The 26,402-nt window shown below is 38.8% G+C and overlaps 1 protein-coding gene across 1 annotated transcript in view; it reads left to right on the top strand.

Annotated features, from left to right (window-relative positions):
* The window catches only part of EFCAB14 (EF-hand calcium binding domain 14), a 53,526-nt gene that overhangs the window by 25,452 nt on the left and 1,672 nt on the right, over positions 1–26,402 (top strand). The window contains exons 4-10 of the mRNA XM_007946699.2: positions 5,824–5,922; positions 11,590–11,700; positions 14,990–15,094; positions 16,108–16,299; positions 17,795–17,881; positions 20,896–21,007; positions 22,080–22,205. Coding sequence (XP_007944890.1) covers positions 5,824–5,922; positions 11,590–11,700; positions 14,990–15,094; positions 16,108–16,299; positions 17,795–17,881; positions 20,896–21,007; positions 22,080–22,205 — 832 coding nt within the window. The remainder of the gene's footprint in view (positions 1–5,823; positions 5,923–11,589; positions 11,701–14,989; positions 15,095–16,107; positions 16,300–17,794; positions 17,882–20,895; positions 21,008–22,079; positions 22,206–26,402) is intronic.

Here is a 26,402-nt window from a genome sequence, read left to right as displayed (position 1 = left end):
AGCCACTCCTCGGAAGGAAGATGGGGCAATCTACTTCCATGGTGATACTGCCTCAGAAACCCAAGGAGGGGTCACTGAGTCGGGTCCGACTCGACGGCATATAACAACAACAACAACATTCTAGAATGTGTCAGAGGCAAGAGCAGTCACCAGTAATGGGAGGATATCCCTTGTCTTTCCATTCCAGTTATACTTATAGCCTCGCTATAGTTTTCCATAGATTTGGGCATTATTCCACTGAGGAGAGGAACATGAAAGATGAAATTCAGTTTTGCAGGCTGTGAGAATATAGCTGCACCCTAGTCACCAGTGTGTGATCCAGATCTTATAAGTGAGTAGGAAGTCCTAAATGATGTTTGATAATTGGAGAGTTAATAGTCAGCTCTCTAGGGCATACTTTTGTTCAGTGAGGCAACTGATACCCTAGGCTTAGAGTAGGGCATGGAAATAGGGAGTGGAGAACCGTACCTCACCTAGTCCTGCTGGACATTTTAAACTTTGAGTGAAATGGCAGCTGCCACCCAGCCACACTGGCCTCTTAGTGACGCTGTTGGCCATTCTTGAGATATTTCTGATTAGCACTGAGTTTTGCTGTAGCTTCGGGACATTGCCATACCTAGGAGAATAGTTTCCACCCAGAGCATAACTTGCTGTCCCATTAAAATCTGGGCAGTTGGTCAGTGAAAAGAGTTTCTTGTTCCCTCAGGTAGCTACAAGTTAACCACATAATTAATAGGACATCTGGAATAGCTATATTCTTCCTCATCAAATTGGTCTTGAGCCAAATGTATACATACTTTTGTGCGCTAAGTAAAACTTTGCTTGGGGAAGAGTCCTGTTTAGCATTTTATGATTGGGCATGTCCAGGTAGTCCTGGAAGACCCACTGGAGGGTATAGAGGAAACAGCTACCCAAGGTAACCTATCAAACCCCTTCTAAAGTTATATGATGTCTTTTTCTGAGGTGTGTTATTTCTTTCTCATCTTCTGTATTTTTAAAAATTCCCTAATACATGAGTGTATTCTCATCGTATGAGAATAGAGAGAGAGCTACTATGAAAATTCCCTTTCAACTCCTTATTTCTGTGTGTCCCCATCTCTCTCCCTCACACACACACATGCACACACAATTTTCCCTGTCTCCATAGGTGTTTACTGTCACCTATGGTGATCCAGACTGCATCTTTCTAGTCCCCTTTCTATATATTTAAAAAGTCATAATAATTTTTAATATGAATTAATTTGTAGGTGTATGTGTGTGTAAATATATGAGGTCTTTCAGTATATGTTCTACAGGTTGCTTTATTCATTGGCTTATGTCTATATCCTTAATGATAGACACTTAGATTGTTTCTAGTGTTTTTCAGTTGTACGTAAGGAAGCAGTGAATATTCTTGTGCATACATCTTTGTGTACATGAGCAAGTAATCTTTTAAACAGATTTCTAGAAGTGAAATTGCTGAGTTAAAGTATATAAACATTCCAGATTTTGGCAGATACTTCTAGGTAATCTAACAAGGCTTCTCTAATTAATGCTCCCATGAACTACAATGCAGCCAAATACTTGTTACTTATGTACTTTCCCAACCTTGATACTGCTCATGATATCTTTGTAACGGCCTGGATGGAAACCTCTTTTATATAATTGCTACCCTTAAGAGACTGATAGGTTGCTAAGAGTATAAATGTGGCCTCAGGTTTCTCACCCGTTTTGTTTTTATGGATAGAATTGGAATATTGGTGATTATTATAGAGAATTGCACATTTAGATGCTTATTAAATTTCACTATTAAAGACTTACTGCTTATTGACTATTTTGTTTGTGCCAGGAACTGTTGAGTTACGTATCTCATTTAATCCTCAAAGCCTGTATTAGTCATTTGATGTTGTAGTACATGTTATCCCAAAACTTAGTGGCTTAAAACAACAAACATTTATTATCTCGTAGTTTCTGTGGATCAGGAATTCAGAAGCAACTTAGCTGGCTCTGGATCTCTCTAAAGTTGCAGCCAAGATGTACAACAGAGTTGCGCCACCTGAAGCTTGACTAGAACTTGGAGGATTTTTACTTATATGACTATTGGCAGGAGGCCTCAGTTCCTCCCAAACATGGGCTTCTGTGTAGAGCTTCTTCATTGTCTTTACGACATGTCAGTTAGCTTCTCTAGAGTGAGTAATCCGAGAGACAGAGCAAAGAGGAAGCTGCAGTGCCTTTTATGACCTAGTCTGCAAAGTTGCATGTTAGCACTTCCACTTTATTCTCTTCACTAGAAGCCAGTCACTAAGTCTAGCTCATACTCAAGGAAAAGAGAATTAGACTCCACCACTTGAAAGGAGGAATATCAAAGAATTTGTGGATGTATTTTAAAATAGCCACACATTCCTATGCGTGGTGGTTCTTGATGTTATACCCATTTTATTGGTAAGAAAAATGAAATTACTACTTATCTAGCCTTATCTGTTACATCATAGCCCCTACCTCCTACTTTATTTGGACTAGCCGTCTCAACGCCTGTCCCAGACACAGAGTGTTCATTGTCAACCATTTGTTCATATTGTAGATACTTAATGAGTCCTGTCTTTGTACCAGGCATATTATGGAAAGTAAAACAGACATGGCCCTTGATCACATGGAGCTTATAGTCTTGTAGAAAAGAGAAACCTTAATCCAGTTATCACACAAATAAGTGAATCACAGTCACTTTGATACATGGTATTTATGCTGTTACTTTTGCTGTCGTTAGGTGCCATCAAGTCGGCTCAGACTCAGAGACCCTGTGTACAACAGAACAAGATACTGCCAGTCCTGTGCCAGCCTCACAGTCATTGCTGTATCTGAGCCCATCTTTGCAGCCACTGTGTCAGTCCATCTTGTTGAGGGTCTTCTCTTTTTTTGCTGACCCTCCACTTTACCAAGGATGATACCCTTCTCCAGGGTATGGTCCCTTCTGACAACATGACCAAAGTAGGTGAGACAAAGACTGGCCATTCTCGCTTCCAAGGAGCATTCTGACTATACTTCTTCCACGACAGATTTGTTCATGCTTCTGGCAGTCCCTGGTATTTTCAGTATTCCTTGCCAACACCACAACTCAAAGCATCAACTCTTCTTCTGTCTTCCTTATTCACTGTCCAGCTTTCACATGCATAAGAGGCAATTGAAAATACATGCTGTTGGTCCCTCCCTATTCCCCAATGCTACTCTCACTCTTCTGACCTAGAAAGACTACCTGCTTTATATTTATATATGAACTCTATCAGAGTCTAATTTGAGTCCTACTTAAATGAAATCTGTTGCTTTCAGTTTGCACCTGAAGTATCGTTTTCTCTGAATTTTTTTCAGTATCCCATTTAATACTTGTTTCTTCCATGTGAGTTCTCTCAGCTTTATTGAAAGCTCCTTTAAGTTAGAGATCTAGGACTTTTAGTTTCTATCTGTTCCATGCCCCTTACATCCAGTTCCTTAGGAAATCATGTTCTCTCTACTTCATAATGCCTACTTCTACCACCAAGTCTGAACCTCTGCTGTCTCTTGCCTGGACTTCCCAACTGGTCTTCTTACTGGTCTTCCTGTTTCCACATAATAGCCATAATAATCTTCGTCAAAGATATCTCCAGCCATGTAACTACTCAATTAATACTCCTTTCAGTTGCTCGGTTTCTCTCTTTCTCTGCACTAGCTACTCTGTCCTTCTTTCTATTCAAATATGCCAAGTTCCTTCCTGCATTGGGGACTTTGCTCTGGCAGTTCTTTCAGCAATGAAATGTACTTCATCTAGTCTTTGTATGATTAATTCATTATTATTTAGATCTTAATTTAAATTTCAGTTCATTATAGAGACCTTCTCTTATCTGACCTAAAATAGCTACCCAGTCACTTTCATCAAGTTACCTTATTTTAATTTTCTCTCTAATGCTTCCTGCTATCTAATATTTTTCTTACGTAAAATTTCTGTCTCCTGCACTAAAATACAGGCTCCACAAGATCACTGATATTTGTGTTGTCCACCACTGACATAATAAAAACCAAAAACCAAACTCACTGCCATCAAATCGATTCTGACAGTGACCCCCATTGTGTTTCCAAGGTTGTAAATCTTTACGGAAACAGACTGCCTCATCTTTCTTCCATGGAGTGGCTGGTGGGTTTGAACTGCCAACCTTTTGATTAGCAGCCAGATACCTTAACTGCTACACCACCAGAGCTCCTACTAACATATAACGGGGTTCAATATGTATTTGTTGCATTAATAAATGGATGAAAAATGGTCTCAAGCCCCTGAACTTACCCATTCTAAAAGGAACAAGGGTGAAGAGAATCTGAGTTCTCAGGCTCCCTAGTGAACTACCTTGCTCAGACCAAGCTGCTGTTCACTCTAGGAGCCCTGTTTTAATTCTCTGCATAGTTCTCATTACTTCCTGATACATTTCTTCATGCTTTTCTGTTACCTTGTACTAGGACATAAGCTCCATGAGAGCAGAACCTCATGGTCTTATTTGCCACTTTTTCTGCAGTGCCCAGAACAGAAAATGTCAAATATTTGTTGAAGGAATAAATAGAAGCTTAGGTTCTACTTTGTCTTATATCCCCCTGGTTATAAGCATGGTTATACAGTGCTAGGCATGTAGCAAGTGCCTAGAAACTTTTGTGGGTACTCTGATCAATGAAGCCACTCTAAATATAAATACTAGTGATAGATCCTGTGTCCTCATTCTAGAATTTGGGACAGGAAAGCAATTTAAAACTAAGAATTTTTTAGGAATGGTTTTAGTCATACTGCAAGCCTTGTTAGAACATGATCTCTACAGTTTGGAATTGGGTATTATCCAGGTTCCTAATGGTCTTCATTCAAGGGAGATTAGAAATTAAAAGAACCAAGAGGACTTCATGATTTCTGTCTAGTCATGTAGTTATATTGCATCATTCTGAGATTCCTATATATTTGAATTAGAGAAGTTTTTTTTGTTGTTGTTGTTGTTTGTTTGTGTTTGTTTGTTTTCCAGGTATATCTCAACCTCTCCTGCCCCATCCACATACCAAACATAAGCAGCCTACATATTCTAACATTTTTCAAAGCTGCAAGTCCAGCTATTTAGAATTCTACCCTAAATAGCAGGAGAGAAGCCACATTTTATTTTGATTCAGTTCCTATTTTAATACATTTATTGCATCAGTCAGTGAGTCAATGGTATTTATTGAGCCCCTTCAGGGTACAAAGTAGTGCTTTGGTTGAGCTATTGAGTTTGAAATATTAATCACATTGTTAAACCAAAACTAAATCCCTAAGTAGTTGAAAATGCTTTTCAGGTTGTCAGGATACAGTTCTTGTACACTGTATATTGTGATGATGGGCTTTTACTTTATAATATATACTCCCAATTGGACAGGAACAAAAGTTCAGTAAGTAACTGTGGTGTTATTTTTTACCAAAATGAAATCTTTTAGTGGCCCTTAGTCATTAGTCCCGTTCCTGTCCAAATGTTGAAGGATTGTATTGTAATCACTGCATCTTTTGAGTAATTTAAGATTTCTGGATCTCCTAGCTGCCAGGGCTAGGGAAAAGAATAGTACTTATGTTCCCTTCTCTGGCACTGGTGTTTAAATTGATCATGGAAAGAGGAGATATTTTTGTTGCCTCCCAGATCTCAAGTCTGTCCAAAGTACTATAGTTCCTATTCTCTGAGCTGCCAGGGTATAACATGTGGATCACAAAAAGGCATAAAATCCAAGGTTCATGGACATCATCTTCAACTGTAGAGCTTGTAACGAAACCATACACTCTACAGATTCTGTTTCCATTGTTTGTTACTTTTTTCCTTTCAGATTACTCTGTTGACTTCTGCAGTAAACCATCTCAAAGCCAATGTTAAGTCAGCTTCTGATTTAATTAGCCTGCCTTCCACTGTAGAGGGACTTCAGAAGGTAAGTGCTATGTGAGCTCTGAGATTAACCTACTGCTATAATTCTAACTTCTTACAAGTTTTCCTTGAATATATTCCTTTTGAAATCAGCTGTTCTGAGGGAGTAGTAGTAATATGTGGACTGTATCACTGTGTTCTGAAGATTTCAGGATGACTTTGTTTTGGTCTGGTTAGTTGGAGCTTTAATTTGCAACAGGTTACTTTAGCCTTGGTTTATATGAGTTCACACTTTTTTATTTGTTTCTGTGAGACCCAGAATTGCTCTACTGGAACCTTTATGGGAGCATATGATGGGTTTGCTTTTTATCATGTGCCTTTTCACTTCATCATTCATAGTGTCTTCATTATGCTTCAAGAAAGCAGACCAGTTGTACCTGAGAGTTGCTCTAAAACTATTCTTTCCATGGTTCAGAAAGAATTTTCTTTAAAACATGATTTTGGGAAATGCAAAACGTTAAAAAATCAGGAAATGGTAAGTAAGGTTGTGGAGCAAAGGAAACTTTCAGCTATTCCTGGCAGGAGTATAAATTGGGAAAATAATTTGGAAAAGAATTTAATATTGTTTTGTAAAGTTGAACATGCACATCCTCTAAGAAATGTGTTCCTAGTTATATACTCTAGACTTTAGGACCTACACAAACAATAGTTTAGAGTTTCTTTTTCACTTAATCTCTAGGATTCAGGCCTAGAATGGGAGGCTAGGACCAACCAGATAAATAATACTTAGGGATCCTTAGAGCTAATTGGGGGGAGTGGATAGGTGTGGAAAGGAGGAACCAAACCAAACCCACTGCCATCAAAACAATTCAACTCATAAGGCGACTCTGTAGGACAGAGTAGAACTGCCTCATAGGGTTTCCAAGACTGTAATCTTTTTTTTTTTTTTTTTTTTTAGGATTTGGGTGAAGATTTACAAAGTAAATTCACTTTTCATACAGCAGTTCACATATACTTTGTCTCATGTCATTGACCAAAATTTACAATGCAGCAGCTCCCCTCCCACTTCCTCCCCATAGTTACCTCCTCCCAGTGTCCATCCCTTCATACTCTTCGAGAGGCCCATTTTCTGCCAACCCTGTATATGATCTTGGATACACTCTCCATTTAGACATACATAATTGTTTAGCTTGTTCACCCATCTATCCGTCCCTATACCCATATTTGCTTTCATTAACAACTCAGTATTGTATTTACAAAGGGGTTCATATTTGTTGTTTGTACTGCCCATGTAACTCTCTCTGTCTTTCTCATCCTCAATGCTGCCATATTGGTCACTCACATTTGGTACATTGCCCTTCTCTTCACCCAAATCAATATTTATCTCTATCTATCTAACAGCATTCCCTCCCCTTCCCTCCCACCCCTGGTAACCAACAAAGAAAATGTCCTCCAATATATAAACATTTCCTTAACTTTTACAATAACGGACTAATACAATATTTGTCCTTTTGTGACTGACTTATTTCGCTCAGCATAATGTCCTCCAAGTTCATCCACGTTATGCGGTGTTCTGCAGATTCTACATTATTCTTTAGCGTTGCATAGTATTCCATTGTGTGAATGTACCAAAGTTTGGTTATCCATTCCTCAGTTGTTGGACATCTAGGTTGTTTCCAAGTTTTGGCTATTGTAAATAGTGCTGCGATGAACATCGGCGTGCATATATCTGTTCTTGTTATGGCTCTCACTTCTTTAGGGTATATAGCTAGTAATGGGATGGCTGGGTCAAATGGTATTTGTATCTCCAACTTTTGAAGGAATCGCCATACTGCTTTCCACAATGGTTGTACCATTTTACAGTCCCACCAGCAGTGTATGAGAGTCCCAATCTCTCCACAACCTCGCCAGCATTTGTTATTTTCTGTCTTGTTGAACTTTGCTACTAGTGCTGGAGCAAGATGGTATCTCATTGTTGTTTTGATTTGCATCTCTCTAATAGCTAATGATCGTGAGCATTTCTTCATATGTTTGTTGGCCGCTTGAATATCCTCCTTGGTGAAGTGTCTGTTCATGTCTTCTGCCCATTTTTTAATTGGATTGTTTGTCTTTTTGTTATTGAGGTGTTGGAGTGTTCTATAAATTCTAGAGATAAGTCCCTTGTCAGATATGTTATTACCAAATATTTTTTCCCAATCTGTAGGTTCTCTTTTGACTCTTTTGGAGAAGTCTTTGGAAGCACATAAACATTTAATTTTTAGAAGGTCCCAATCATCTGGCTTCTCTTCTGCTGTTGGTGCATTTTGAATTATGCTTGGTAGTCTATTTATACCAAATATTAGGGCCCTTAAGTTTGACCCTAAATTTTCCTTGAGAAACTGTATAGTTCTAGGTTTCACATTTAAGTCTTTGATCCATCTGGAGTTCATTTTTGTGTGTGGTGTGAGGTACATATCTTGTTTCATTTTTCTGCAAATGGATCTCCAGTTTTGCCAGCACCATTTATTAAACAAACATTCTCTTCCCCACTTAATGGATTTGGGGCCTTTGTCAAAGATCAGCTGACTATAGGTTGATTGATCTATACCTGGGTTCTCAATTCTATTCCATTGGTCTATGTATCTGTCATTGAACCAATACCAGGCAGTTTTGACTACTGTGGCTGTATAGTAGGTTTTGAGATCCGGCAATGTGAGACCTCCTACTTTGTTTTTCTTCTTCAGTAGTGCTTTGCTTATCCGAGGTCTCTTTCCTTTCCATATAAAGTTAGTGATCATTTTTTCCATATCCCTAAAGAATGTTGATGGGATCTGGATTGGGATTGCATTGAATGTATAGATTGCTTTGGGTAGAACTGACATTTTCACAATGTTCAATCTTCCTATCCATGAGCATGGGATGTTTTTCCATTTATTTAGGTCTTTTATAGTTTCTTGAAGTAGCTTTTTATAGTTTTCTTTGTAGAGGTCTTTTGTGTCTCTGGTAAGATTTATTCCCAAGTATTTTATTTTTTTGGTAGCTATTGAGAATGGTATTGATTTTCTTATTTCTTTTTCAGCAATCTCTTTGCTGGTGCCAAGACTGTAATCTTTATGGAAGCAGACTGCCACACCTTTCTCCCACAGAGCAGCTGGTGGATTTAAACCACCAGGGCTCATTAGAAAGGGAGAACAAAAAACTCAAACCAAACTCAATGCCATCGAGTCGATTCCGATTCATAGCGACCCCCTTTGGGTTTCCATGGTGGTAAATCTTTAAAGAAGTAGATTGCCCAGTCTTAGAAAGGGAGAAAGAGGAGCCTGCTGAGAACACAAGGAACATCAGCAGGAAATGGAAGGAAGAGACTGAGGAGCAAGGGAATCTTAAACATGAAAGTATCGAATCTAAGACCTTTTTGACTTTTAAAAATCTGTGTGTGATGTGTTTGATTTGACTATATTCCAGGCACTATAAACATATAAGTTGTTTTAACAAAAGAATGAAAAATTCAGTGAAAGCAAAAACAAAACTTGCTCTTCTATAACAACATCACCTGTGTGTGCCCAGTCTTCATAGTTTGCTACAACTTTAAAAAGAACTTTGATAAGGCCAAGTTCTTCTTGCCATTGGTCCCACAGGGCAAGTGGGAAAAAGGTAGCTTTTAGTATGGACTAGTAGTATTGCATTAGAAAGAAAATTTGTTTATTCTTGCATTCATTAATTTCATAAACATTTGTGGCACTTTCTCCAGTATGTGCCAAGCACTTTGTGGTGGATAGGAATACTAGTTTCAGAGTTCCATTCCAATGTTCACATGACTCTGTCAGCTGCTTCTCAAAAAAAGATCCTTAAACAACAGCTCACTATCTTCTTGCACCCTGCTGGGCTCATACATCCAGCCCAAGAAGATTCTTTAACTGTAAGTGTCTTTGAATGCCTGTGGCTTTTGTAAAAAGAGTGCTTGCATAGATAGATTAGAGATTTTTACCCAGTATGTTGTCTTTTTGCAAATCTGTGTGTTAATAACGCTAGACACTGCTTTTATTATAGTTTTGAAGTGGTAGGCCATCCCGAAAACCTGATTTCAGTGTATCTCATGCAATTTTTTTTTTTCAGTTTTGAAAAATACCATCTCTTGGGTTCTTGGATATCAGTATAAAAATTATTTTGGTTGAAAATACTAATGTGACACCATAAAATTATTACTATATCTTAAAAGGCCAAACTCATCAAATACTAACATTCTTTTGGATATTCCCTTAATACAAGCCTTTTTTAAAAGAGAGATTCTGAATTCTGTTTCCAAAGTCCCCAACCCACTTGGGCTCTTCAGCCTAATTTAAGTAAAGTAAGCTATTGCCTTTCTTAACTCTACTTACAGTTGCCAACAGAATTCCACAGTAGGGGGAGAACAAACGCTGTGAAATGGGATTTTTCCTTCATCTTTGCAGTGCTGTGTTTTCCAGAGCCAAAAATGATTCCCACCCATTTTTGCTCAAGTCATTGTTTGCTCCTAACACAAGTAGCAGTCTACAGTGTTAGCTCTGCCTGCGTAGAGAAGGGCTTGAACAAGGCAGTTTGTGGTAGAACCTTATCTGTAAATCAAACCAAACCAAACTCACTGCCATCAAGTCAATTCCAACTCATAGCGACCCCTTTTGGGTTTCCGAGATGGTAAATCTTTATGGAAGTAGATTGCCCAGTCTTCCTTTTGCAGAGTGACTGGTGGGTTTAAACCACCAACCTTCTGGCTGGTAGTCAAGTGCCTTAGGCACTACCCTACCAGGGCTCCTTGAACCTATTCTGTAGGTCCCAGATACATAAACCCATGTCTTTTCTTTAGGAAAAGAGACTGTCTTCCTCTAGGAAAAGTCTTTTAAGTTGGAAAAATTGCTTATTATTTAGATAGATTGATAGATTGATTGATTCCTATTCATCATGTCAGTATAAGCTACATGGAATTCATAGTTTGAAGATATTTAAAGTAACTGAAAACACTGACCTTCGTTAGGTCAGTGTTTAATGCAAATTAAAACCATGTCAGTATACCACTACACTCCCACTAGAATGATTAAATTTAAAAGACTCCATACCATTGTCAAGGATATGAAGGAACTAGAACTCTCTCTCATATACTACTGGAGGGAATGTAAAATGGTACAACTACTTTGGAACACAGTTTGTCAGTTTTTTGTTTTTCTAAAAGAAAAAAGTTAAGCATTATCATGATGATGAGAAAGTATATGATGAAGAGAAATGACAGCATATGTCCATATAAATACTTGGACATGAATGTTTATAGCAGCTTTATTTGTAATAGTCAAATATTGAAAACAACCCTGCTGTCTGTCAACTCCAATATAGATACAATAGAATGCTATTCAGGAGCATGCTAAGTCACTACAACATGGATGAATCTCAGAATAATTATACTGAGTGAAAGGAGCCACCACCCCCCTAAAAAAAATAGTACATACTGGTACTATTTATATAAATTTGAGATAATACAAACAGATGTATAATGATGGAAAACAGGTAAGTGGTTGCCTGTGGCTGGGAAGGGAGAAATTACAAAGGGGCATGAGGAAACTTTTAAGGGTGATAGTTGTTTATCTTGATTGTGCATTGGTTTCACAGGTATATATATATATACATCACACTTAGCAAGTTATATATTTTAAATATGTGCAGTTTATTGTATGTCAGTGTATCTCAGATAAAAACACTGACCTTCCTCATTGTTTCTGCTCAGAGTGTTGCTTCCATTGGTAACACTTTAAACAGTGTCCATCTTGCTGTGGAGGCAATACAGAAAACTGTGGATGAACACAAGAAAACCATGGAAATACTGCAGAGTGATGTGGTAAGGAAATCTACAAATGCTCCAGAAAGTCTTAACATAATCCTGCACACCCTTTACTCTATAACAGTAGTGATACCAGTTTTCCACTTATCTCAACAGACCTTACTATGAACCTTGTTAAAAGATAAAATAAGCAATATTTATTGATTTTTCTACAATTAATTAATTGATTTTTAGTCGCTATGGGTCGGGTTTGACTCGACGGCACATAACAACAACTTGTTTGAATTAAAAGCTGAGTTTGTCTGCGAATATGGCACTGGAGAAGAGTTCCTGAGACTAGAATGGTAGGAGGGAAAATGGAAAGGAGAAAAGGAAGTAAGGAAGTATCTATTGCTATGTAACATGCATATGAGGCAGTTGAAAACACCATGGCTTAGGTTAGGCACACTTAAGTCCTCAAAGAGACATCTTTGCTCTTCCGCACTTTAAAGAGGTATTTTGCAGCAGATTTGCCCGGTGCAATACATCATCTGATTTCTTGACTGCTGCTTCCATTGGTGTTGATTGTAGAAACCAAGTAATATGAAATCTTTGACAACTTGAGTCTTTTCTGCATTTGTCATGATACTGCTTATTGATCCAGTTTTGAGGAATTTTGTTGAGGTATAATCCATACTATAGACAGTAGTCTTTAATCTTCATCAACTTAAAAAATCACCTCAAAACTCATTGGCTTAAAACACCAAGTTACTACTACTATTCTGGGGGTCAAGAGCTTAGGCAGAGCTTTTAGATTACCAAATGATGAGAGGCCATGTGGACAGGAGCCCTAGAGGGTGACAGACCATTTTGAATGTTCTAGGCCCAGCTAAGCTCCTAGCTAAATGTAACCATATATGTGACCTCAGCCTAGACCATGGAGCAGAACCATTCAGCAGAATCCTGTCAACTCATAGTATCATGAGAAATAACAGATTATTGTTTTAAGCCACAAAGTTTTGGGATGATTTGTTACGCATAAACAGGTGACTGAGATAGGAAACAAACCTCTGCAGTGCCCAGCAATTGTTTTTGAATGTCTCTGGGTCTCCTGAGGCTGCTGCAGATTTAAACTATCCACTGTCATTCAGAGCCCTTAATTAATCACTTAATAGGTACTCAGCGCCATGAAGGATTTATGGAAGGAAAAAGGATGGTACTGACCTCACCTATCTTCCTGAGAGATGAGTTAATATATACATGAAATCAGGGCCATTTAAGGCACTCAGAAGTTCCCTGGCCTTTCCACTAATTGCTAGATCTGCCCCACATGTTCTTTTCAAACTTTGGAGTTCCAAATTTGAGTTAGGCAATTTGTACAGAGGAGACCTGGGCTATATTAGAGAGATCTAAGGGGGAGAAGTTTTTCTTTTCTTTAGAACCAGTCCTCACTTATTTAATGAGGATGGTACAGGGAGAAAAAAAAAAAACATTGCTCTGGCTGTCCAGACACCTAGATTCTAGTTCCAACTGCCACTGAGTAACTGTATGACCCTGGGCAAGGTTAAACTGAGATAGTAAGAAAGAGCTTTCTGGGACCAGGTTTGCTGGTCTGATAGAGCCTGGTGGAACCCCTGAGACATGGCCCCTAGCTGCCCTTCAGGTCTAGAATTGAACCCACTCCTGTGGCTTCCAGCCAAACAAAAGACAGGCATATAAGCTGAACATTTACCTAAGGTAGATACACTCCTTGGAGAGATCAATCATGGGAAAATAGAAGGGCTGTGTATGCATGGGGAAATAGCTCGGGGGCAGGAATGCATGGGAGGGAAGGACACAGGGAAGAGGTAACTATGGGGAGGAAGTGGGAGGAGAGCTGTTGCATTGTGAGAAATTGCAGTCAATGTCATAAGACAAAGTGTATGTAAACTGTATGGAAAGTGAATTTACTCTGTAAACTTTCACCCAAATCACAATAAAAATTTAAATAATAATAATAATAAATTTTTTTAAAGAAAGACCTTTCTAACTTAGCATTTCTTTTATTATGTTAATAACTTGAATATTTTCTCAAGGAATTAAATATCTCCTAAAATAATTTTTCCTGACTCAAAAATTTCTGCTCTTTCTGGAGCTATGATTTTTCCCCCATCCTGCTTTATAGTGTTGTCTTTTGTTTCTTATAAAAGCAAGGTTTCATATTTCAAGGGAAACCATATATTTCCACCAATTGCATTCCATTATAATTAAATCTTTCTCTTTTCCACTTCCATGGCTGCTAGCAGTAATACACTTGCTGGCACACTTCTGAAAAAGGCATAGTAACAGTCTCTAAAGGATTAAGCTATACAAAGGTTTTTCCCACCAAAGGGAAAAAGAGTTTATAAGCGTATTATACTTTAGTCTCTGCAAAGAAAGACTTGAGCAGTGGGAAGGGGATGAGAAAGAATGGTGACCCTCAAACATTCATTTTGGCATGTGCTGTTGGGGAAAAACTAATAATGTGCACGATTGATTGTTGTACTTAGTGCCCAAAGCCTGTTAACATGATTGGCTGCTCTATGCGTGTACAAACATCTTTGTTGTTGTTGTTATGTGCAGTCAACTGACTCATAGCAACCCCTCCTTGGGTTTCCAAGGCAGTATCACTATGGAAGTAGATTGCCCCATCTTCCTTCTGAGGAGTGGCTGGTGGGTTTGAACTGCCAGCCTTCAGGTTAGCAGTCAACTGCCTTAGCCACTATGCTACCAGAGCTCCTACAAACATCTTTGTTGTTGTTATGTGCTGTGGAGTAGGACCCAACTCATAGCGACCCCTCCTTGGGTTTCCGAGGCAGTATCACTACGGAAGTAGATTACCCCATCTTCCTTCCGAGGAGTGGCTGGTGGGTTTGAACCGCCAGACTTCTGGTTAGCAGTCAAATGTCTTAGCCACTATGCTACCAGAGCTCCTACAAACATCTTTAGTCCTAGGGAAATGTTGACACTTACCAGGTCCAGACTCAGCAGTCTCTAAAAAGCTTTAGTGATTCTGTAGTTTTCTTGGAGTATAGGTAATGAGAGAGGGGAAAATTGTTTTCTAGCAGTTCCTTCCATTAAGAGCCTGAGAAACAGACTAGGAGGGTCTTAGTTCCCTGAGGCAGTCTGGCAGCTGCTGGTTCAGCTCGTGCTTCCGCTGGGCATCCCCAAAGGAACTTGTCTCCTTACGGCCCAGCACAGGGCTGCTCACACTGTAGATTAGTGGGAAATACTTGTTGATTAATCTGTAGATGCCCCTGGGGGTAACCAGAATGTTCCAGCATCATCTCAGATGATTAAGTAGACCAGATAATTGTTGCCTTTACTGAAACCTCCACTCCTGTTTCAGAACCAACACCTCTTGAAGGAGACCAGTGGAAGCAACCAAATCACTCCATCACCTTCAGTCACATCAGAATTTGACAATAAAACCCATAATGAGAATGTGAAACAGGTACTTTTTTTGTCTCTGGTTTAACTCCCTGTGGGCTATGGCGGCAGCCTGAGTAGTTTGGGCTCATTGTTATGGCAGCTTAGCAGGCAGCCCCTGCATTTATTTGCCTGTCTGAGGTCTGAGCGGGGAGGAATGTGTGTTGGTATCTTAGGGATCCAAAATGCTGTGCTGTCTCTTCTTTGGCACTCTCTGCCTTTTTTTCTTGCATGTCAATCAGTGGGATAAATTTCCTTTTCACATCTTGAAAGACGTAGAATAACCAGATTATCCTGAAACAATGAAAAATAGCAATCTGGGCAAGTTAAAGATGAATGGATAGCAGGTTAATTCAGAGTGGTGGCTATTTTGAGCCATAGTAAATTCTAAGAATGTTATAAAGCATATCCTTGAAAATTCAGGAAGAAAGGATATCAGGTTCAGAATCACAAGAGAATAAAGGAAATCTCCACTAAGAAGAATTCCTGCCTTGAGTTTAATGCCCTCTAAAACCTATAGTCATAATTTCTTTTTAAGTAGCAATCAGTACTAGAGTATGTCAATAAAAATAATTGAATCTTGTACTAAATAATGCACTGCTTGTTATGGTTTTGTTACATGAGCCAATGCAGTAATTGGTATTGTTCCTAAGGTAGTTTTGTTCTGACAAATTAGGTTAATGACTTTTTCAGTTAATAACCCAGCAAGCTTTCCTGCCAGCAGGTGAGGTAAACATTGGCAAATCAATTCACAGCTTTCAGCTTCCTGGGACCAGAGAGTGAATCATGTAGGCAATGCTCGTCCTTCTTCCCCCCACTCCTCCTATCTGGCTGAGGTCAAACAGTTCCAGAGGGAGTAAACTGAGAACAATTTAAAGTGGGAGGGACAGAGCAAAGACAGACCAATTGATGGTCAACCAGGAAAAAGAGTTTACTTCAGTAACTTGACATAGTAATGGTTGTTAGATGCTGCTAGCCTTCTTACCTAAGTATAACATCTTCAGCCGGATTCCACAACTTGATTTATTTCCACTCCAGGATATCCTGTACCTTCACAACTCTTTAGAGGAGGTAAACAGTGCCCTAGTGGGGTACCAGAGGCAGAATGACCTTAAACTCAAGGGGATGAATGAGACAGTCAGTAATCTTACCCAGAGAGTCAACCTGATAGAGAGCGATCTGGTTGCTATGAGCCAGGTAGAAAAGAGAGCGAACCTGTCCTTCACCACGGTAAGCCTTTTCAGATCTTTTCTGACATGTTCTGTATTGCGTATATTTTGTCTGTATGGGTGACATTCCACAACCTTTTGAAAAGAAGTCTTCTGGCATAATTGAGAGTCTATACATTTGTATTGTGTTTAAGCCTTGTCTCCTTTAATCCTTACTCTAATTCTTTGATGTGAATAGCATAGGCAGTGCTAGTCCTGATTTGGAAGGAGAGATGTAGAGAGGTTAAGTTGCTTACCAAAGCTTCCCCACAAGTTGTTAGCAGAGATGACAAGCCTCCTATTGTGTTACCAGTGACCCATCTGGTAGGAAAGCTCTAACACATATTTCCAAGTGAAATCTTGATCTTTTCATTTTTAAGTTATGAGTGGTGGGAACTATGACAATTGATAATAATTAAACAATCTTTTGCCATTCTTCTAAGCCTAAACTTGGATTTCCAAATTATCCTGCTTTTGTCTGCGAATTAGGGAAACCCTAAAACACATCAAGTCATACCAGCTCCTTCCTACCAGTGAGGGCTGACAGGAACTTAAGAACTCATTGTGTCCAACCACTCATAATAAGGATGAGGAAACTGAATGGCCTACTGAGTCACTGATACTGGTAGGCTGTGTGGTTTACTGGTTTTCCTGTTACTGTGAATGAAATGTGGATTTGTTTGTTTTTCACTTTCCCATATATGTTGTGCTGGGACCCAATTGGATTGGTTTTTAATAGCTGTAGGCTCCACACTTAAACTTACAGCAAGAATACAGACATATATAAAGAACTGGAAACCAAATACAGGAAATTGTACTATAAATTCAAGTAACCACCACAGCTGGAAGCAAGCCCACAAATAAAGTTTAACTCTGGCACATAGAAAGCAGCGTTTGAACTGACTCTGCCACAATAGAGCCTTGGCAAATTGCCTCAACTTCCTTGGCTTTGAAGGGTGGAGTAGGAAGACCTGTTCCCCCTCCTGCTTTACAGGAGTGTGTAATTTACTACAAAGCTGTGAAGATTAAAGGAGCTTGATTTTAAAAAGACCTTTTGAACTCAGAGAAACTAAGTAAGAGCTAGGAATTTTGGATGATTTGATGAATATTAGGCCTTGAAGGTTTTCAAAGCCTTATTGTGAAAACTTACCACCTCCAAACTCCCCTAAATGCCCCTGCCTCTTTTATTTTTCTCCAGCAAAAAAAAAAAAAAAAAGATGGTAATAGTATCCATCTGTCCTACTATTTCTTCCAACAGCATGCCCAGCATGGTTCTGGGTAAAAGTTCTCTTGCCTTTTCTTCTTCAAAGTTTTAAAGTTTGTGACTGAAATAACTAGAAGCACCACTTTCAGCTTTGTTATCTCCGTAGTCTTTCTCCTCTCTCCTCCCATTCTCCCGCTCCTCTGGTATTTCTGTTGAAATTGTTCTGAGATCCTTTAAACTTGATAATTTGTTTAAAAAGTTTTAATATTTACCTTTAATCTTCTCTTCTTATTCTCCTTACTTTATCTTTAAGATGAGTGATAGAGCTGCCACTCTGAAAAGAGAGTCTTTGGATCAAGTGACCAACAGAACAGATTCACTAAAAACCCACAGCATAAAGGTAAATAACAGAAGGCTTAACTCAAAAAAACCAAACCCATTACCATCAAATCTGACTCATAGTGACCCTACAGGACAGAGTAGAACTGCCCCATAGGGTTTCCTAGACTGTAATCTTTATAGAAGCAGACTGCCACATCTTTCTTCCACGGAGCAGCTGGTGGGTTTGAACCACTGATCTTTTGGGTAGCAGCCAAGCACTTAACCACTGTACCACTAGGGCTTCTTACAGGAGCAAAAATAAAATACATCAGTATCTGTGCTCTACTGCTTCTCAAAAGCAGCACATTGGTCTCATTTACTGGAACTTCAAGACATAGTAATTAGGAAATTAGATTGTTGTTGTTGTGTGCCATGGAGTTAATTCCAACTTATAGTGACCCTATATAACAGAGTAGAACTGCCCCATAGCATTTCGTAGGCTGAAATCTTTATAGAAGCATGTTGGCAGGTCTGGTACTACTCTGTGCCAAGGACTTAGCAAGGAGGTGAGATGACCATAGCGAACAAAGTCCATCAGTCAGAAAATCATTGACACATAGTTGAACAGATAATTAATCTCAAGTATAGTAAGTGCTACAGAGGAAAAGTATAGGGTATGACGAAAGTATTAACAGTGATCAGGAAGGCTTTCCTGAGATGACTTTTAAGCTAAGATAGTAAGTTATCTGTAGTAATGATGGGAAACAGAGGCATAGGATAATCTAAAAATGATGGGTAACCTAAAATTATTTTCAGATTGCAATCTCAGTGTATACACAGTCCATTAAAACCTCACCAGTTCCCTCCACCTGCACTTTCACCTTCTTTAATGTTCCCCAGATAAGTCAAGATAAGCCAAAACCAAACTTACTGCCATTGAGTTGATCCTGACTTATAGTGACCCCCATCGGGTTTCCAAGGCTATAAATCTTTACATAAGCAGACTGCCTCATCTTTTTTCTGTAGAGCAGCTGGTAGGTTCGAACCACTGACCTTTTGGTTAGCAGCCAAATGCCTTAATGACTATACCACCAGAGCTCCTTAAGATAAGCCAAGCAGTCTATAACATGTTTTGATAACGCCAGAAAAAAAGTTTAATTGTAACATTCTTTGTGATTAGAGTGTTGTTTAGCATTGTTTATTTTAGCTTGGGCTAAAATAAAGAAAAAGTCAAAAAGATTGTGACTGAGTAGCTAAAATATCTTCTGAGATGCAAATTGCTTTTGGGAAATTCAGTGGCTATAACATTCAGAGGAAATGAATTTGGACTGGAAACATAGTACAGACTGCTTTTGATATAGCACGTCCCATCCTCACTGTTTGTTCCTTAGCAGTTTTATATTATCTAGATAAAATCACATCCATTATTATACTTTAATTCTTCATAAGCTAGACTTAGGAGCTCTGGTGGCATAGTACCTAAGGCATTTGACTACTAACCAGAAGGCTGGCAGTAAGTTTGGTTTTTTTGGTTTAAGCTAGACTTTGTTGTGTTTTCTGGCTGCTGCTGCAAATTTAAAAAAAAAAAAAACCTACCAAATTTAAAAAAAAGAAACTCACCTAGAAAATGACAATAAAAATTTAACAGCCATATGTAAATGTTGAACACAAAAGGGTAACAGGTGGTTACTGTTGGAAAGTAGTGATTTCAGCAAGAGTTCAGATTTTAACAGTAAATATCAGAACAAAACACAGCCAGTACACACTTGTGCCTAAATTTCTTGGCTTTACTTTCAGACCCTTTGTGTTTTTAACCATCATCTTGATGTGTTAGTCCCTTTGTCCTACCTCATCTACGCATCCTAACCAAATGCAGTTTCTCCTTATTTTTATTTCTTCAGGCATTTAGTAACTGGATGGCTTACATGATACTTGCCACACCCTACCTACTTTTAGTTAAATGTGTCCATATTTTAGCTCCCTAAGTTAACTAAGTTGTTGTTGTTGTTATGTGCCGTCCAGTCAGACCCGACTCATAGCGACCCCTCCTTGGGTTTCCGAGGCAGTATCACTACGGAAGTAGATTGTGCCATCTTCCTTCCGAGGAGTGGCTGGTGGGTTTGAACCGCCAGCCTTCTCGTTAGCAGTCAAGTGCCTTAGGCACAATGCCACTAGAGCTCCCAGTTAACTAAGAGCATTCTATTATACAGTAACTATTAGAATAGAAATAAAGATAGAAGAGAAATAAATAAATAACTCAAAACAAACCAAACTCACTGCCATCGAGTCCGTTCCAACTCATAGCAGCTCCTCCTTGGATTTCTGAGTCCATGTCCCTATGGAAGCAGTCTTCCTCCCGAGGAAATAAATAAATAAATCTTAGAGAGATGTGTAATGAGTTGTGTTCTAATTAAAGATAGGATCAGGACCTTTCCCACCTAGCCTAGAACCCAGGCACACTCTAAATCCACCTGAGAATCAAGCAGGGTGTATATGGAAAGTATAAGCAAGTAAGACTTTGAATTAGAAATATTTGGGCTCCTTCTTGATATTCTTTACAGTTTCTGCTACCAGTTGAATCATTACCAGAGGGAAAACTGGGGTAGTACTTGTGGTCTGTTTTTGTTCAGTTGTTTTGTTTTTTGTTTTTCCCTTAAGGTTTATCACCTTAAAGTGGTCTAGTCACAAGGTAAAATAAGATATTGAAGGAAGTTATTTAGTTAGTGTGAAATAGCTCCTAGATAACAATATCCTCCTCATTTAGGAAATGGGTGTCACATAGGCATCTGAGCAAGGGTACATTTCCTTTACTGCTGACACATGCATACCTTCCCCCTGAACGTTCACAGTGAATCAAGATCACCGAAGGCATAATATTCCCTTAATGGTCTAGCTTCAAATCCAGCTAGGCTCTCATCAACACTGAGTACCAAAAATATCTCTAGTGTTTGTTGATTCTTTCCATCATTGCCTTTATAGAGAACCTACTGGGGGTCATGCACTACATGCTAAATAGGCTCTGGAAAGACAGTGAAGAATCAAATGAGTTCTTACTCCCACATTTAATCTCCTGTTGATCTTTGTTTTGGGCAGAAAGAAGATAGTTCAGATTCTCAGGTATCCAAGCTCAGAGAAAAACTGCAGCTGATCAGTGCTCTCACAAATAAACCTGAGAGCAACAGACCTCCAGAGACCGCCAATGAAGGTGAGAGTAGGGCTGGCTTCTGAATATTTCACGCAGGCTTGGGCAGCTTACCTCCCACATAGGGAATGGAGAAAGGTGTTCCAGCAATATTGATCAAGTCATGTGAATGTTGCCTGAGTGCACCGAGATGAAGCTGATACACTTTGCTTTCATTTAGAATAGGCCCATTTTGTACATGATTTGTACTCCAGTCTATTAAGGGAAAAATGGGTAATGTTTAGCTTGAAATAGACTTCTCCATGCTGTCTGCATCCAATTATAGGCAAAAATGTTACTGTCAAAGCGTACTTCAAGCCAGCCCTAAATGTTGTCTATGAGAGTTTTTTCATTTCTGTAAATGCATAATTTTTACTTAAAATTATTAAGTACATTTATTATTATTAAGTAACATCTATTTTACTTAAAAATAAATGTTGGTCCTTCTGAAAATCATTAACAAATAACAATGGGATCATTGGGTTAGAAAGGCCCTTGGCTTTAGGTAAGGACATAACCTAATCAATACTAGCAGATGCATCAACCTCTATTGACTTAGGCCCTATGAGGACATAACCAAGATGCTGGACTATGCTGGCTTTGATACCCTGCCACCCCCAAGTGTTTGGGGAAAGCAATACAACCTCTCTTGAATTCTCTTTTTGGTGGGACACAACTGCAGCCCTAACATTGTGCTACATAATTCTGTGGAAGCATTTTTTCAGTACTAGCTTCGCTGATGGCACATAGCCCCAGCCTGGCTTATAGCAAGACTCCTAGAATGTTAAAAAGATCGTTCATATCCAGCCACTATGCTGTTCTCACTTGCAGCTTAAACCCTTGAATACACTATAAGATCTTCCAATGGGACTGCTGCTTCAAACCTTTATATAATATAATACTGATTAATCTTCACCTGCCACAAAACATATCTCAATCCAAACCTTTAACTTCACAATCACTATGCTATGTAGTTCTCAGCTATTTCTCTTAAAGTAACTAAATATGTATGCAGTTGCCCTAAAGAGTGACCTTCAATACTAGCTTAATTTGGTGTCAGATTCTTTAATACTAAAACCATGTGTTTTTATTACAGAGCAAGTACAGAGTTTTACATCAGAGCCGCCATCATTGCCAAAATTTTCACAGTCTCTTGGAGATCACATTGAGAAAACTGCCCAGCTAAAACATATCTCCCTACCAGGAATTTCAACCATTAAAGGTAAATTTTTATCCTGCGGGACAGTAGAGGAAGTACTCAAAGTAATAACCTTTTAATATTTTTTAACTTGTAAAAAAAAAATTATACCTAACATTTATTGGGTTCTTTATATGCATTAAGTCATATAATCATAAATATCCATATTCATTTTACTGGGTGACAAACTGCCTAAGTTCACATAGTAAATAATTGGTTGAGGTAGAATTCAAACCAAGGCAGCCTAACAGCAAAGCTTGCACTCTTAACCAATACAGTATATTGCCTTTCTGTTAATGTTTTTATAGAGTTTTCATTCATTAGCTGGGTGTGTAATTAGACTCACTGCTAAGCAATAAAAATACAGTGTAAGATATGATCTCACTTTCCTCAAAGATACAAGTGTAGGACAGAAGACATACAAGCAAACACAATATTGTGAGATTAGCAAAATAAACACTGACCCTGTTCATCAGGGCAGTTCAAAAAATGAGCCCTTTTGCTGAAAATCAGCAAGATGAGCATTAATGGGAAGGATATGATTCACAGAAAATGGGTTTCCCTTGTTTTCAACAGTATGTATCCTTTTCCTCATTGTAATATTTAGAGTCTCCTGATTTTGCATTTACTAACTGCCTGAAAAATCACCTCATTCCTGTCCACCCACCTTTGCCTGGCTCTTCACACCTCAGCTTAGATACCATTCCTCCAGGAAACATATCTACCTCCCAGGACTGGATTAGGTTCTTCCTGTGTGCTCTTACAATATTTTTGTGTTTACCCCTATTTGGTACATGTCTGTTCACAGTAGCCTGAGAAGATACAAATTTTAACTTCTTATGGGAAAGGATTATATCTTATTCATTCTAGTACTCCCAGCCCCTAGCACAGTGCCCAGAACACAGGAATATGTATTAAACAGGTAAATCAGTAAATAAGCAAAAACCAAACCTCTGCCATCAAGTTGATTCCGATTCATAAGACTATGAGACCAGAAGAACTAGATGGTGCCCGGCTACCACTGTCAACCACTCAGAAGGGGATCTATGTAGAAGATCGTGGACAGACTGGGAGAACAATGTGGAACAAAACTCAAAATCATTTGAAAAAAAAAAAAAACAAAGGGAACCAGGTTTGCTGGTCTGATGGAGCATGGTGGAACCACTGAGACTATAGCCCCTAGCTGCCCTTCAGGTCTGGAATTGAACCCACACCTGTGGCTTCCAGCCAAACAAAAGATAGGCATATGAGGTGAATGTTTACACTAGGTAGATACTCTCGTGGGAGAGAACAATCATGGAAGAACAGAAGGGCTGTGTATGCATAGGGACATAGGTCAGTGGCAGGAGTGTGTGGAGGGAAGGACATAGGGAGGAGGTGACTATGGGGAGGAAGGGGGAGAGAAACTGTTGCATTGGGGTAAATTGTAGTCAGTGTAATGAGACAAAGTGTATGTGAACTGCTGTATGGAAAGTGAATTTGCTCTGTAAACTTTCACCCAAATCACAATTAAAAAAAAAAAAAAAAAAGTTGATTCTGATTCAAATACCAACCCTATAGGACAGGGTAGAACTTCCCCATAGGGTTTCCAAGGCTGTAAATCTGTACAGAAGCAGACTACCTCATGCTTAAAGACCTAAATTTATATACCATTTAAATGCTATTACTTTTTTCCCTATCCTGATTTTTTTCTTTGCGTTTCCTGAGGAGGAGGGTGAGTATTGAATATTGCCTCCTCCTACTTCCAATTATTACATCAAGAATTGATGACACTGGATGGGGAGAAGACTATTAGAGCAGATTAAGAAATCATTGTCTTTACATTGGTATTTTATCCCTGACGTAGGCCTTGCATACTTTTGAATGACTATACTTTTTAAATGACTTGAAGCAGTAATCAGAAGAGAGCCCTAGTGGTACAGTGGTTAAGCGCTTGGCTATTAACTAAAAGATCAGCGGTTCAAAAAAGATGTGGCAGACTGCTTCTATAAAGATTTACAGCCTTGGAAATGCTATGGGGCAGTTCTACTCTGGCCTATAGGGTAGCTGAGTCAGAATTAACTCAATGACAATGGGTTGTTTTTTTTGTTTTTGTTTTTTAAGCAGTAATCAGAATTTTATTTTAATATTGCTACCAAGTGCATATGGTGTTGTGTAAACTAAAAAAAAAAAAAAAAAAACCAAACTCAGTGCCATCAAGTCAGATCCAACTCATAGCAACCTATCCTTGGGTTTCCAAGGCAGTACCTACGGTAGTAGATTGCCGAGTCTTCCTTCTGAGGCGTGGCTAATGGGTTTGAACCTCTAGCCTTCTGGTTAGCAGTCAAATACTTTAGGTACTATGCCACCAGAGCTCCCCTGTATAAACTCAGACCACCAATAAATAAAGAAACATACGTACACACAAACAAACTTTTAAAACCCATTTTCCAGCTAACAACTTTGTGGCAGGCATTGGGAACAAGCATCCTACCTGCTTTTCTGGCTTTCAGAGAGCTTTTCAGGTTTTATTAGCTGTATTGCTGGAACTGACTTAGGAGTGAAACTAGGACCACATTCAGAAGCTAGTCTGCAGGAACCCCTTGATGGACTGCAGCTGTTTCCTTGAGCTGTGGGCAGTTCCATTCCTCCTGGGTAGCAAAACTGTAGAATCTGGGTGTGGAATTGAGTAAAGGAAGACAAAGGAATTTTAAGAAGGTGTTTAAAGAAACGTAAGCTACAGTGACCATCTTCTGGTGTTAGAAACTGAATCTACTAAGTCACTGTGTGGAGACACAATCAAATCCTTTTGAGATGTTGTAGAAATAATCAGCCCTCTTAAGTGTTATATGGAGCCCTTGAGAAAATACCGGATGAGACTACTGAAGAAATTCTCCAGTCCTACTGGCTTAAAGAGTATCTTAGAAATAAAAAGAAAATACAGATCAAGTGATGGTATTGCTCTCTCTCATATCTAATATCTACCCTCCCCCCAAAAAAAAATACTTTGAAAAATACCTAGTTGTCTGATGCTTGTTTTTTTTTAATTAAGATATAATTGACATAAAATAACATTCAGTCTTGTAACGTGTATAATCAGTGGTTTTAGTATGTTCACAAGATTATGCAACCATTACCACTGTCTATTTCCTATTTTTATTTTCCCTAAAGAAACTCTATATCCATTAAATAGTTACCCATTAAGCAATTTTTACCCTCTCTCCAGCCCTTGGCAACCACTAGTCTACTGCCCATCTCCATGGATTTGCCTGTTCTGGATGGAATCATAGAATATGTGGCCATATGTGTCTGGCTTCTTTCACTTAGCATCATGTTTTCAAAGTTCATGTTGTGGCATGTGTCAGTACTTCATTCCTTTTTATGGCTGAATAATATTGTATGGATATTTTAAGTTTATTTATCTATTCCTATTGATGGACATTTGATTGTTTCTACTTTTTAGCTATTATGAATATTGCTGTTATGAACTTTCATGTGCAAGTTTTTGTGTAGACATATGTTTTCATGTCTCTTGAGTCTGTACCTCAGAGGGGGATTGTTGGGTCATATGGTAACTCTATGTTCTACTTTTTGAGAAACTGCCAAATTGTTTTTCAAAGTGGCTGCACTATTTTACATTCCCACCAGCAATGTGCCTGGGTTCCAGTTTCTCCACATCCTTATGAACACTTTGTATTTTCTTTCATTTTTATTATATTCAACCTAATATATATAAGGAGTGCCGGTGGCATAGTGCTTAAGGCATTTGACTGCTAACCAGAGGGTGGCAGTTCAAACCCACCAACTACTCCTCAGAAGGAAGATTGGGCAATGTACTTCCATAGCGATACCACCTCAGAAACCAAAGGAGGGGTTGTCGGATCTGACTTGAAAAGTGTTATCTCATTTTGTTCTTGAATCCCTGGTTCTTGAGTTACTTGATTTTTGGATCCAGGGAGACAATGTCATATAGTAAAAAGAGCCCAAACTAGGTAATAAGAAAACCTGTATTCTTGTTCATATTTAGCCACTTAAGAGTATGTGATCTTGGGGACATCAATTGGCATAACATACTATACAAAACATTGTTCCACCTCCTACTTTGGCGAGTAGCGACTGGGATCTTAAAAGCTAGCAAGCTGCTATCTAGATGCAACGATGGGTCTCTCCTCGTCCAAAGCAAAGAAGAATGAGAACAAAATTCGTGGAAACAATTAGTCCTAGGGACTGGTACACCATCCG

The sequence above is a fragment of the Orycteropus afer genome, unplaced genomic scaffold (assembly GCF_000298275.1).
Source record: "Orycteropus afer afer isolate SDZICR_OR568_19922 unplaced genomic scaffold, OryAfe1.0 scaffold00169, whole genome shotgun sequence".
Taxonomy (NCBI): Eukaryota; Metazoa; Chordata; class Mammalia; order Tubulidentata; family Orycteropodidae; genus Orycteropus; species Orycteropus afer.
Note: the sequence above shows the minus strand (reverse complement) of the source record. Positions and strands in the feature narration are given on the sequence as shown.